The following is a 13,978-nucleotide window of genomic DNA, read 5'->3' as shown; positions in this document are numbered from 1 at the left end:
TAAAAAATTATACATATATAATATAAAGAATATATAATAAATTGGCGAATACACTAGAGCAGTGGTTATCAAACTATGGTTCAGTGGTACGCGATGTGCTATCAAGTGGGGGGGGGGGGACGAGCGCCGGCCCTGAGTGATAGGTTATACAATTAAGAAAAAACAACGGTGGGCCTCTTCATAACATATTTACATATTTTTGTAATTCAATTATGTAATATTTACTTTGATGTCATAGTTAACTTGAGATTAATCACTTTTTTTTTTCTATTCTAGATATTGCTTAATTTCGTGCTGCTAGCCTTTTAGTGAGATCAGAGAGTGTTGAGAATGACAGTAATAAAATATGTTTGGTAAGATGGATATAAGAAGAGAGACCCGCAGTAAATTCAACCCAGTCCACTTGACTTCGGGTAGGTGCATGACAGTGGTAGGCCTACCGTAAAACTTCAATAGCCCAGGCTTTTATTTGTTTCAATCACTGAACTTTCGAACAGAACTCTTGCTCAGCAAAAATGGGAAATACTAACATTTATTATTTAAACCAGTATGAATATTCTTACCGTACGTAGGCCTATACACATTACCAGGCTATCGAATAACGCCCACACACACACGCACACGCACACACGGTGGCGGAGTGGTGAATCGGGAGAGTCGGGAGTATTCCCGGTGGGCCGTTAATGTTTCGGGGCTGTCGGGCTGATAACTGCGGGATAACAATATTGCGTTTATAAAAGTTCCTTGCAGCACTGAGCACAACCGCAACACTAACAAACTGTCAACGTCGCAACCAAGTTGATTTTGTCTAGAAGGGAGTAACTGAGCGGCCCCTCCCGACGTGGTACAGCCCAGGTGGACCTTGAACTGCGATTGGTCAGAAAGACGTAACAGCTAATGACAACATTGAACTCTCTGGAGGCTCAAACAGAGTGACACGCAAACACACATACACACACTTTTAAGGAGTTTTTCACCCGCTCCGTATCTGTGCTTGCCCCAACAAGTTTGTGTGGCGTACTTGTTGTTTTGGTTTCCGGTGTTGCCAAATCCGGTATGGTGTTGTAGTTTTTCTAACGCGACTAGTTGCTGCTAGACAGCAGGTGAAAAAACGACGTTTGCCAAGCCAAAAGAGCGTTAAGCGTTAACCTTTTGGTGCCCCCCAGGTACTTGGTGCCCTGCGTACTCTGCATATAGGGAGCAGCGGACCTGATTACATTTTTTTTGACTTGGCTTTTCTGATTTCCCTCATTACCTTGTTTCTTAATGTTGTGTATTGATACTTATCATGTTGAAGTTTTGTTTTGATTGATTTTTTTAGAGCAGGATCACCCTCTTTCATCAGTTTATAAATTGTATAATTTAACCAAGGGTGACTGTTCTTTTTGGCCCTATTTTTAATCTTGCATGTATATTGTTTAATAATTGCTTGTATTTTGTTTGAAAATGTCAAACAATCTTGTTCCACATTACTTCCCGATAGCAGCTCATTGAGGTTTTAAAATTATGTTGCTCATTCCTCGGAATTTTATGAGATTCTGAGATTCAGCTTCCTTGCCACTGAAATCAGATTGTGATCAGACGGTCCTGTTAGCATATTGAATGATTTCAAAATTCTCTCTGGTCTGTTGCTAAAGACTAAATCAATGTGTGTACAGATGGTATTTAAATCTATCCCATCCATAACCCTTTTCAGATTTTTCCTATATGTTTATCCTCCCAGTTTATATTTAAGTCACCCATGATGATCACCTCTTTCTGAAAATTACATTGTTTCAATAAATTATCAAGTTTTTCATAAAAGTCAATATTTGATAAGGGGGGTCTGTAAATTACAATGAGGACAAATGACCTTTGTGGCGACAAAGTTATATCAAGACAAATCAATTCAAGTCCATTTTCATTTGATGCATGGATTTCTTTACAATTAACAATATATTTGGCATAGATCAAAACCCCCCCTTCCCCTTGAGCCCAATCTTTCCCTTCTATATATATTATAACCAGGTGCAGAAAAAATTGCTGAGGATGAATATTTATGAAGCCAGGTTTCAGACAGGCAAAGAAAGTCAAGATTAGAGTCATTGAGAAGATGTTGAACTTGGTCACTTTTTGATTTAATGCTACGCATGTTTAAATGTCCACATAATATGCCTTTTGGCTTTGCTTGAGGGTCCCAGATTACTCTGGAATTATTAACTGTTTGAAACACTTTCCTTTTCCGTTTTTTTTCGTGATTGCTGGATTAAGCAGTTTCTTGCCGCCTTTGTTGACATCCGTTGCAGCCCCACGAGGTTCTGTGCTAATTGGATGACAGTCATCCATGGCCCGACTCCCATAGTTCTATGGCATCAATGTAGTCCTTGAGACAGGCAGCGACTCGTCACCACCTTCTGTTGATGGCTGTTGCCCGGCTGGCTGTGGTTGTAGACCGGCTGGCTGTTGTTGCAGCCTGGCTGGCTGTGGTTGCAGCCTGGCTGGCTGTTGCTGTAGCCCGGCTGGCTGTGGTTGCAGCCCGTCTGGCTGTTGCTCTAGCCAGGCTGGCTGTTGTTGCAGCCCGGCTGGCTGTATTTGCAGCCCGGCTGACTGTTGCTATAGCCCGGCTAGCTGAGGTTGCAGCCTGGCTGGCTGTTGTTGTAGCCCTGCTAGCTGTAGATGTAGAAATGCCAGCTGTGAAAGTAGCCCTGCTAGCTGTGGTTGTAGCCCAGTTAGCTGTGGCTGTAGCCCGGCTGGCTGTGGCTCTAGCCCAATTAGCTGTGGTTGTAGCTTGAATGGCTGAGGTTGTAGCCCAGTTAGCTGTGGTTGTAGCCTGAATGGCAGAGGTTGTAGCCCAGTTAGCTGTGGTAGTAGCCTGACTGGCTGAGGTTGTAGCCCAGTTAGCTGTGGTTGTAGCCTGAATGGCAGAGGTTGTAGCCCAGTTAGCTGTGGTAGTAGCCTGAATGGCTGAGATTGTAGCCCAGTTAGCTGCGGTTGTAGCCCGACTGGCTGTGGCTCTAGCCCAATTAGCTGTGATTGTAGCCTGGCTGGCTGGGCACCATTTTTCATGTAAGTGTTAGGCACAAGAGTAGAGAACATGCAAAAACAGTAAAGGTACATGCAAATGGCGAAAGCCAATGTATTTTGAGGTTTTTAGTTGGCTTTTGGAGCACACACACAGAACCTGCCAAACTGTGTGACTTCACGGCAGCCATTGTGGATGGCTCATCCCCACATAACTACGTTAACCCTGTCATCCCCACAGTACGACCCCTATCTCCTATTGACATCACTTCAGGGAGGACGTTCCTCCCTCAGCCTTCATTGACTCCCATTCATTTCCCCGAAAGTGTTGGCGGCCGGTGAATAACATGGGGTTCAATGGGAGAGAGGAGGAAAGTCCTCCTGAGTGGGTGTGACTAGCCAAGGGATCTTGATACCGCCTACGTCTGTTCATAGCGCATGGCTGCGCTATGAACCGATAAGCGGGAGCTGTGGAGCAGCCTTGAGGCAGGGGTTGTCCCCTCAAGTCTAGGCTACGAGAACCAATGACCCCGCTCAGTTGTATGCCTTGTTTCCACCGAGTGGTGCGCTACTGTTCGTCACGGTACAGTGCGGCTCTGTACGGTTTTATTGGCGTTCCCGTAGCCCGTGGCCTGGCAGGGCGGACCGCGGCCGGTCTGCGGACCCTGCGGCCGGTCTGCGGACCCTGCGGCCGGTCTGCGGACCCTGTGGCCGGTCTGCGGAGCCTGCGGCCGGTCTGCGGAGCCTGCGGCCGGGCTGCGGAGCCTGCGGCCGGGATGCGGAGCCCGCGAGGAGGATTGACTTGATCTATCAATGAAGTCCCCCAATCTTAATTGGCTTAGCACCATGACCAACATTCTGAACATCCATTAACATCCACATTTGCCTCAAACAGTGTTAGGCTTACAGCCCATGCAAATAGTTGTGAAATAATGTTCTTGTTGTTCTTTTAATTGTTTGTTACTCTGAAATCTCTGTTTGATATTGTGGAAAAGATGCTAGTGAATGATTCGGAGCATGAGGCATTTTAAATGGCATCACTTTGTTCATTGTGTTGTTGCTGAAAATAAACATAGCCAAATTACAACCAATAGCTTCAGTCATTGAGGGCATAAATAGACCCAATGCTAAGCCCAGATTTTTTTATTTAGTTTTACAAATCAAGAGTAGACCTGACTTTGCTAATTGGCTTTGCATCCTTTCCTTCTGCCCTTGTAGTCCAAGTCATGCTGCCCACCAGCTTTCAAAGTACAATGCTGTCACTGGTGGATTGTATCAATTCACATAATTATCCCTCCCTGCTATTTTGTAGTTCCCCAAAACACCCTAAAACAACTTGAGTCCCACATTCTTATGCCACCATACGCCACTAAAGGCCTTTTATGGTCCCACATTCCCGCAGCGCAATGACCACGCAGACGCTTCGACGCAGTCATGAACGTTTATGGTTCTGCGTCAGGTTTTAGTAAGCGGACCATTCACAGCACTTGCTGCTGCGTTTCCTCAACTGAATGTTACGATTTTTGTGGACATCCGGCACTTGCGGTGGACGCAAGGAGGGTACGCAAGGACGTAAGAGGTCCGTAACCCCCTTGCGTTGCGGGAACGTGGAACCATAAAAAGCCCTTAACAGTGCAAGCAGGCCAATGGTAACCAAGCACGCTTCCTCCCTCACTTTAAAAACCACCAGCCGCCACTGTACGACTGGAAATACTTTTACCATGAGATCATGTTCTCACTTGCTGTGTGTGTATGTGTAGGTGTTTCCGTGTCTTTGGTCTAGTCCTACCTCTTTGTACAGCTGACAATAAATATTATTATTTTTAAGAATAAATGTGCCTCCTGCATGAGATGTGCGTCGCTGAATAGGGCCGCAGGCCTACGCTACTGTATGTTTTAATTTATATATTTATCTGTCATAATTCTGGTACTCGGGGAGACAAATATTTTATGTGGTATAAAAAGTTTAGAACCACTGCACTAGAGAGTGGGAAACCATGTGGGAAAGTGCTTTTCGCTTTCCATTTGAATTAGGGCCCGACCGATATTGATTTTTGAGTGCCGATGCCGATTATTTTCAGAGAAATTACGATTACGATTTAATCGGCCGATTAAAAAAAAAAAAAAAAAAGCATATAAAACATAGTTTTTGATACCTTAAATATACTTTAAACACTTGACGAATATGTGAATTGAATGCAGAACCTTTTTAGAATACATTTACAGTCAAAAATTAGTGTAATTTAAAATGTAAAATAAATAACTAACTCCCAATGTGCTGCGCTCGTGAGCAGTGACTAACACGTGCGTGCTGAGCAGTATGGTCTCACCGTTAGAGTCTACAGTATAACAAATTAACATGGCCTGGGACCTAAAGAAAAACAGGCACAACATGCTCAAACCACGCGTCTTGTGTACATTGGTGAGGTGAGCGCGCATCTGCCTGAGCGAGCGTGCTTTCATGTTGTACGGTAAAATTCAATCTCTTTTTTACTCCAGCTAAAGTTGTTAGTTAGCTAGGCGAGTAGGAGCGCAATCTGCAGGATACTAAGCGCAATAACATTTAAAAAATATAAAATAAATAAATCGGTTGTAATCTGCGTCTTTTTGGCAGATGTCGATTATTTTCAAAAAGGCTATAATCGGCCGATTAAAACGGGAGGCCGATGAATCGGTCGGGCCCTAATTTGAATAACCCACCCTATCTTTGGGTAAGACAATGAAAAAAGTCTGTTTTTAGGCCCAAAAACCTCTGTTGTCCCAAGGACCTTGAGAGCCCAGTGCTTCCTCTGGAGCCTCGGGCCCCTGTTTTCATCCAAACAATAATCAATACTCGATTCCCCCAGGCATGGTGGATGACCTGACGGCTGCGGGCGTGGCCTGCTTCGGGCCCTCCGCCAGGGCCGCCCAGTTGGAGGCCAGCAAGAGCTTCTCCAAGGCTTTCATGGACCGCCACGGCATCCCCACGGCTCGCTGGGGCTCCTTCACGGACCCCCAGCTGGCCTGCGACTACATCCGGACGTGAGTGGAGACCCCCTCCCCCCGCCATGCCTACATAGTTATATTTATATTTACTTTTAGGGCATTTAGCAGATGCTTTTTTCCAAAGCAACTAACAACGGTTCAAACACAGGTTCAAACACCAACGGCGGAGGCAACCCGCAGGGCGACAGCCAGCCTGTCAGGAGTAGTTAGGATGAGGCGCTGGGGATCCAACTAGCAAGCTTCCGGTTGCAAGTCAACCTCGCTCTACCCACTGACCTAATGCCACCCCCATGACTACATGTTGACATTGCAACGTTTGCCTGAAAACTAACACTGTTGCATTCATCGTCGTGACTCCCTCTCCCACTTGTGATATCACTAAGGCACACGAAGAGGGAGATTTTCAAACGGCTTGTATGGGCTAATCACTCACACCTGGTGGTATAATAGACGCCCTTTAAAAGCAATTATCCTGATCTGTGACTCGTGTTTGATGGTGTTTGTCGATGTTGTTGTGCATCCGCAGAGCTAGCTTTCCGGCGCTGGTGGTGAAGGCCAGCGGTCTGGCGGCGGGAAAGGGTGTGATTGTGGCGGCCAATCAGGACGAGGCCTGCGCGGCGGTGAAGGACATTATGAAGGTTCTGGAATGTTTTGAGATGTTGTGACATAACTTGTTGAGAAAGAGCCGTCTTTTCGATTTGGAGTCCTGATCAAACACCGCTCTTATGCACTTATTGTATGCCGGCCTCCTGGCACTTAATGTACTCACTTATTGTATGTTGTACGTCCTGGCACTTAATGTACACACTTATTCTATTATTGTACGTCCTGCCACTTAAGAATACTACTTGGCATCGTGTAGCATCTTATCCTAGCTATCTTTGATGTCTACAGGGAATGGGTTAATCTAGCGATTGTAAGTGCTTGGCACTTGTTTCTATGAACTTCCTTACTGTACCAACAGAGATATATTGCTGTTTCTCTTGCTGTTTCTTATTGTTGAAACACTAAAGGAGCTAAAAAAGCAATACTAAAAAGGAGCGGTTAAAAACCCCAGGATGGGACTGATGGGACTTAAGTCCTGGTGGGCGTATCCTGTTCAACAAATTCCCATTATTCATTTGCATTTTGAATGTGGAACTCTATTTGTTTTATATTATTGGTGTTGTAATGCCCGTCTACGTTTGGCTCGCAGGAGAAAGCGTTCGGTTCGGCTGGAGAGACGGTGGTGGTGGAGGAACTTCTAGAGGGAGAGGAAGTTTCGGTAAGTAACGCTTTTTTTTTTTGGAGGGGTTTAACGTAGATGGGTAGGGTCCTATGAATTCCGCGATAACGAAAACGCGGACGAAATCACGGAATCTGACAATAAAAACGGAATCTACTGATAATTATTATTATTTTTTTATTAAGCAGGAAAGTATTAAAAGTAACAAAGTTACAATTTAAAACGGGCCTGTTTTAGTAAAATAACTGATTTCCAGCAGGTTCCTGTTCTTCAGCACATATAACATGTAACAGGGACAAGGCACATCACACGTCACATTAGCTGCGTTTCCATCTAAAAGGTGATGCGATTCTTTAGAAAGTTCGCAAAAAAGTAATTCGAATTAGGTGCGTTTCCATCAAGTGGTTGGAGCGGAATAGGGTGATGACTAGGGATGGGAATTGATAACAATTTCACGATTCTGATTCTGCTTATCGATCCGATTCCTTATCGATTCTCTTATCGATTCTCATTGGGTGAGAAAATAAGTACAAATGTGTTTGTTTGTATTATAGCTCGTTAATATCTGATCAGAAGTGCGTCTAGTATTAGGAAATTGTACATTTTCAAATCAATTGGTCTAGACAAAAAAATATATGTTTGGTTTTTTAAGCCAAAATGCCATCATTATGTGCCATAAAACTAAAAACACAGACTGAAAACAGTCAAGTAAGAGCTTGTGCCTTTTGCAATGCTAACAGTGCTCATTTGCATTCAACTTGTAACAAAATTCAACTGACATAAACAAAATGAAGTATTGATTAGACAGAGATTTATTAGATGGGCCTACCTAATAAACGGTTCGAACACACAAGACCGGAAACCATAGCAACGCCGGTAAACAAACCCCGAGAAGCCCAATCCCTATGAGAGCTCCCCACGCTACGGCCATCCGGAGGCGCACAGAGCTGTTGGCCGTGATATTATGTATACAATTATATTATATTATATACTATTATATATAGAGCTCCGGGAGTCGCAAACTGCAACAATCACTCCTCCTTGCTGCAGTTCACCCCGGACTGCACTGCACTGAGTTTGACGGTTGAATGCTGATTGGCTGTTACGTTACACATGTCACTCAGTTGTCACGCTGTTGAACACTGATTGGCTGTCATCACGACAAAAACTTGTCGCCGGTTTTCTCTCGCGAAAAATTCGTCCGATACGCGTCTCTATGTTCACTTTGTATGGGATCTTGTCGCCCCTACGCGTTTGGTTTGAACGCACAATGCGCTTCTTCCTCGGCGGCGCCATGTTTGCGGCGTTCTGAAGCAAAACAAAGCAGCGTGTGTGTGACGTCATGACGCATTTGCCGCGACCGGAACCGATAAGCGGAATCGTTAAGCAGGCTTGCTAATGATTCCAAGGAATCGCTTTACTCGGCACCGGTTCTGAACAAGAACCGGTTCTCGATTCCCATCCCTAGTGATGACGTTACACATTGATGTCGGCAGGGTTGCTATGGCCGGTTGTTATGCGGAAATCTGAAAGACTGTCAGTCCTGTGTGTTCAAAGTTCGCTACGTCACAGCTGTTTCGAAAAGTGTGTTTCCATCTCCCATTTTGCGAATTTACTCTCTTTCGCATTTCTCAAAAACCACCTCAAGCGAGCGGATAAACCTTTTTGCGAATTAGAGGATTTTTATGCAAATTTTGGTGTTTCCATCGGAGTTTACTGATTCGATACTCAAAGTTGCATAAATTCAGGGGGATGGAAACGCACCTACTGACAATATGCAGCGGAATGCAGTGGAATTCGCCATTATTTTGGTGAAATTCGGTTTCGAGGGAAAAGGGAAACCACACGGGTGACATTAACGTCACTGAATGTTTAGCAGTCACTCCCACAACAATGTTAAAAAAAAATCCCCGGTCCACCACGCAAATAATAGGTCCCGCTCCTAACAAGAAGCCGAAGAAGAAGTTTAAGCGCCCGTAATTCGGTTCTAACCCCAAATTCTGAGCCGAACAATATCCAAAACACTTCTATCACTCTGTTGATCAGCTGTTTTGTAGAATATGTCAACCTACAATCGATTGAAAACGCAAAGATACGTGCGATGACCACTTGAAGTCCAAAATCCATATAAAAAAACAATGAACGCCGTAGCCAGGGCACGCCCCTTCAAACAACAATTTGAGTTTATAAAAAAAGTTTATAAGCACTTTAATATTTATGTCATGTTGTTTTTATTTGAAGCACTAAAAACAGTGCAATGTTGTGATGTTTTAATAAATGTAGTCTTCTATCTGATAAAATGTTATTCGTTTGCACTTATTTGACACTTGTTCTTCTGATTTTAATAGCTTTAAGTGCTAAAACGGAATTCATGAAAATTAAAACGGAAAAAACGGAATTTGGAAAAAAAAAAACGGAATTTGGAAAAAAATTAAAAGGATTTCATAGGGCCCTAGATGGGGGGGGGGGGATAGTATAGTTTTAAGTATGGAGCAAAAGGTATCACATGAAATCAGAAATCTGACAACTGCTAACCAGTTGTGCGAGGCTATCGCAGCCTAAAACGCAATGGGGAAGAGCATCATTTCATTAGTGCATTAAGCTCTATTTTTTTATTTTTAGATTTGGATGTAAAATAAGGAACACATGCAGAAAATAGGTTTCTGTTCAATACATGTTGCCTGTCCACCACATGTACTTCTTAACATTCCATCAACCTCTTGAAAACTAATGGTCTGCGGTGCCCTCCCCCTCCCCCCTCCCCCTCAGTGTTTGTGCTTCAGCGACGGCTCCAGTGTGGCCCCCATGCCACCGGCACAGGACCACAAGCGGCTCCAAGATGGCGACTTGGGCCCCAACACCGGGGGCATGGGGGCCTACTGCCCCACACCACAGGTACCATGTCCAGGCTAGGGGTGAAAATGTGTAAATGAGTACTCATCCCGCAAACGCGGATTAGGAGCATTAATAGTTACGAAAAAAAATATCGGAAATTGTTTTTATTTTTTGTTATTTTTCCGACATCTTGTATTTGATTATTTATTCAATTGATATGCATGTTGGTGAAGTTTTGAAGCGGGCTATATAATGAAATAGTTCAATGTAATATCGGCTACTACGGTAATTAATGTTATTAATATAATGCATCTATTGAAGCGAACAGTGGCCAGTCTCTCTGGAGTCAGTTTGACATGCAACGTGGTGCATCTGCGTTATTATTTACTTTTTACCTCTTTTTTGCCAAATTAATTATAAAATGGGTTATTAACGGTGATTACGTTATGATAATCTATTAAATCAAACGGTGGCCATTCTGTGTGGAGTCCATTGAAATGAGGTTAAGCATCTGCATTCTATTTTATAATAATACCTAGGCTACCTTTTTTTTTTGACAAATTCATTATAATATGGGCCATCACAGTTAATTAATATAATACATCTATGGCCGTGTTTCCGCTAGAAAAAATTGGTGACGGACTTGTGAACTGGACGTTTTTATTTTATATCTTTAATATCATTCGATATTTGGCAGCTGTGAAGCGTGCCGCTGCTGACTTAAAGTCAAATGTATCGAGAGTGTCTCTGCTGCTCGCATAAGCCTCGTGACTCTTCCTTCCCCAAGGCGGCTTCGCTGAGCAGTCTTTATTAGAGCTTAGATCGGCCTCAGAAAATGGAGCCCGGCCTGGCCCGACACGTTAACTGTAATTATGAGCCCGAGCCCGATTTCAACCCGACTTTTAATACATGTGTAACTTTGTACACATTTGTTACTTAGGCCTACTCTGCTAAATATATACAGCACCCTCCATAATTATTGGCACCCCTGGTTAAGATGTGTTAAAAGCCTTAAAATAAATTATTTCTTTATTGCAGAAGCATAATCTCAGACTGAACATTGTAGAATAATGTAACCTTCAACTCAAGTGAATTTTAAGTGAAAAAAAAATCCCTGACTAAGAAATAATTATTCTTCATAAAATCACCTGTTCCACAATTATTGGCACCCCTAGCAATTCCTAGGAAATAAATGTTATTAAAGTATTTCTGTCATTTCTACAGTAGTTTACAAATTTGATCAGTAGGAACATTTTATTAGTAATTCATAACTTCCTGTTTCCCTGGGGTATAAATATGACGTGCAACAGAGGCCATTTCTCTTCAACATGGGAAAGACAAAGGAACACACCGTTCAAGTAAGGCAGATGTGTGTCAAGCTTCAAATATCAGTCAGAGGAATCGTCTAGAAGTTTAAAACAACAGTGGTAAACAAGCCTGGACGAGGACGTGGTGGCAAAAGTTCATTTTGCCACCACTCAGTGCGGAGGATGGTAAGGGAAATAAAAAAATCTCCAAAGCTCACTGTCACAGAATTGCAAGGAATGGTAGCATCTTAGGGTCACGAAGTCTCCAAAACAACCATCAGGTGCTATCTACATGCCAACAGGCTGTTTGGGAGGCATGCACGGAAAAAACCTTTTCTCACTCAAAATCATAAACGCAAACGCCTGGAGTTCGCTAAGCGGTACATGACCTTCAACTGGGACCGTGTGCTTTGGTCAGATGAGACAAAGATAGAGCTTTTTGGCAACAAACACTCTAAGTGGGTCTGACGGAACACAAAAGATGAGTATGCAGAAAAGCACCTCATGCCCACTGTGAAGTAGAGGGGAGGATCGGTGATGCTGTGGGGCTTTTCTCTTCCAAAGGCCCTGGGAACCTTGTTAGGGTGAATGGCATCATGAACGCGTTGAAATACCCGGACATTTTAAATCAAAATCTGGTGGCCTCTTCCCGAAAGCTGAAGATGGGTCGTCACTTGGTCTTTCAGCAAGATAGTGACCATACGGCCAAATCTACCCGAAATGGTTCACCAGACACAGAATCAAGCTCCTCCCTTGGCCATCTCAGTCCCCAGTCCTCAACCCCATTGAAAACCTGTGGGGTGAGCTGAAGTGGAGAGTGCAGAAGAGAGGACCCAGGTGGCTGGATGATTTAGAGAGATTGTGCGAAGAGGAATGGTCAAAGATCCCTCTTACTGTTTTCTCCCATCTTGTGAAACATTATAGGAGAAGATAAGGTGCTGTTTTGTTGGCAAATGGGGGTTGTACAAAATATTAACATCAGGGGTGCTAATAATTGTGGCATACATGATTTGATGTTAAATAATTATTTCTTAATGTGGGATTTTTTTCCTACTGAATAAATGCACTTCAATTAAAGGCTGGATTTCACACACTTTCTTTCATTGTGGTCCTATATTATTTTGAAAAAAAATGAATTTATTAGAAGCTAAAGAACACATCTTAACCAGGGGCGCCAATAATTATGGAGGGCGCTGTTTGTAAGGAATAATGTATGGAACGCTATCGGGAAAATAAGCCCAGACGGGGCGAAAAGGTTCGCCCTGAAGGTGCTTATTTTCGATAATGACTGGCGACGTTCTATACATAATCCTGCTTATTACACGGCTACTTGCCAAAACGAAAAAAATTACTTCACATGGTGTCTTTTTACAATTTATTCGTATAGTCTGCAAGTGAAAGGAGCGTTCCACGGCATTGAGAAGACCCGTGTAATAGAGGCCTATAATATTTCTGTTTATGGAATAGATTTCTCCTCTGATTAGGCCAATAATTAACCCTAAAAAAACAACACAAACGCTCTATCAAAGGCCCGGCTCAAGGATAGTGGTGGGAAATATCGGCGGACCGGGTCGGATCAATCGAAACCCTCATTGTTTAACATGAATTGTCTAAACAAATGACCACTGTAGCATATTTAAACACAATTCAAATTGTGCAGAAAATTATTTGCATTGGTCATTCTGACCGGAGACATTTAGATTTTTCGGTCCTCCTCGTTTTTTTCCGGTCAATGACCGGTAATTACCGGACAACAGAAACTGATCTATGGTTCATCTTTCTTCTTGCTCTCTGCTGTGTACCAGGTAAGCCAGGAGCTGCTGGAACAGATCAAGGTGAAGGTGCTGCAGAAGACCATCGACGGCATGAAGGCAGAGGGAGCTCCGTACATAGGTAGGTGCTGAACCGCAGCACAGCAGAGTTCTAGACCAGACACAGATTTGTTTTACATTTTTTCTTTCAGCGCCATTAAACCCCCTGCTACGGGAATCAAACACTATTTAAAAAGTGTTCTGGGAATGAGGTGGGCGTTTTATGAGCCACAGCAACTTTTTGATACTTTTTAAGTCTCTTAAGCCTAAAAAACATTATAATGAGCGATGTATCTGAAAATGGTTGATCTTGTGTCGTCTTCTTCATTGGTTTATCGTCTTCTTATTCTTTGTTTGTGGATCTTGTGTCATCTTCTTCTTCTTCGCTGGTGGATCTTGTGTTGTCTTCTTCTTCTTCGTTGGTTGATCTTGTGTCGCCTTCTTCTTCGTTGGTTTTTCCTGCTGCTGTTTGATTGATAGGCGTGCTCTATGCTGGCCTCATGCTCACCAAGGACGGCCTGAGGGTGCTGGAGTTCAACTGCCGCTTTGGAGACCCGGAATGTCAGGTGTGTTTGAGACAGTGTACGTTGAGGATGCGCCGATAGTCGATTCTATCGACTATCGACGATGGATGGATTCCATCGTCGATCGTCTCAAGTTGCAGATGAAAAGGTGTTCATTTTTTTCAGAAAAACAGCGCTGTGGTGTGGCGGCTAATTTTACAGCTTAAAAAGCCCCGCAAATTGTAATTGAAGTTAACTGGCACAGGTGAAACGCACTCTGTAGCGCCGACCTGACGTATTCCCTCACTGCTA

The 13,978-nt window shown here is 43.5% G+C and overlaps 1 protein-coding gene across 4 annotated transcripts in view; it reads left to right on the top strand.

The window, feature by feature from the left end:
- Positions 1-13,978, top strand: part of gart (phosphoribosylglycinamide formyltransferase) — an 82,702-nt gene that overhangs the window by 32,699 nt on the left and 36,025 nt on the right. For all 4 annotated transcript variants that reach the window (XM_030356149.1, XM_030356150.1, XM_030356148.1 and 1 more), the window contains 6 exons: positions 5,847-6,021; positions 6,512-6,623; positions 7,181-7,249; positions 9,980-10,105; positions 13,158-13,245; positions 13,644-13,729. In XM_030356149.1, coding sequence (XP_030212009.1) covers positions 5,847-6,021; positions 6,512-6,623; positions 7,181-7,249; positions 9,980-10,105; positions 13,158-13,245; positions 13,644-13,729 — 656 coding nt within the window. The remainder of the gene's footprint in view (positions 1-5,846; positions 6,022-6,511; positions 6,624-7,180; positions 7,250-9,979; positions 10,106-13,157; positions 13,246-13,643; positions 13,730-13,978) is intronic.

This window comes from Gadus morhua, chromosome 5 (genome assembly GCF_902167405.1).
Source record: "Gadus morhua chromosome 5, gadMor3.0, whole genome shotgun sequence".
NCBI lineage: Eukaryota > Metazoa > Chordata > Actinopteri > Gadiformes > Gadidae > Gadus > Gadus morhua.
Note: the sequence above shows the minus strand (reverse complement) of the source record. Positions and strands in the feature narration are given on the sequence as shown.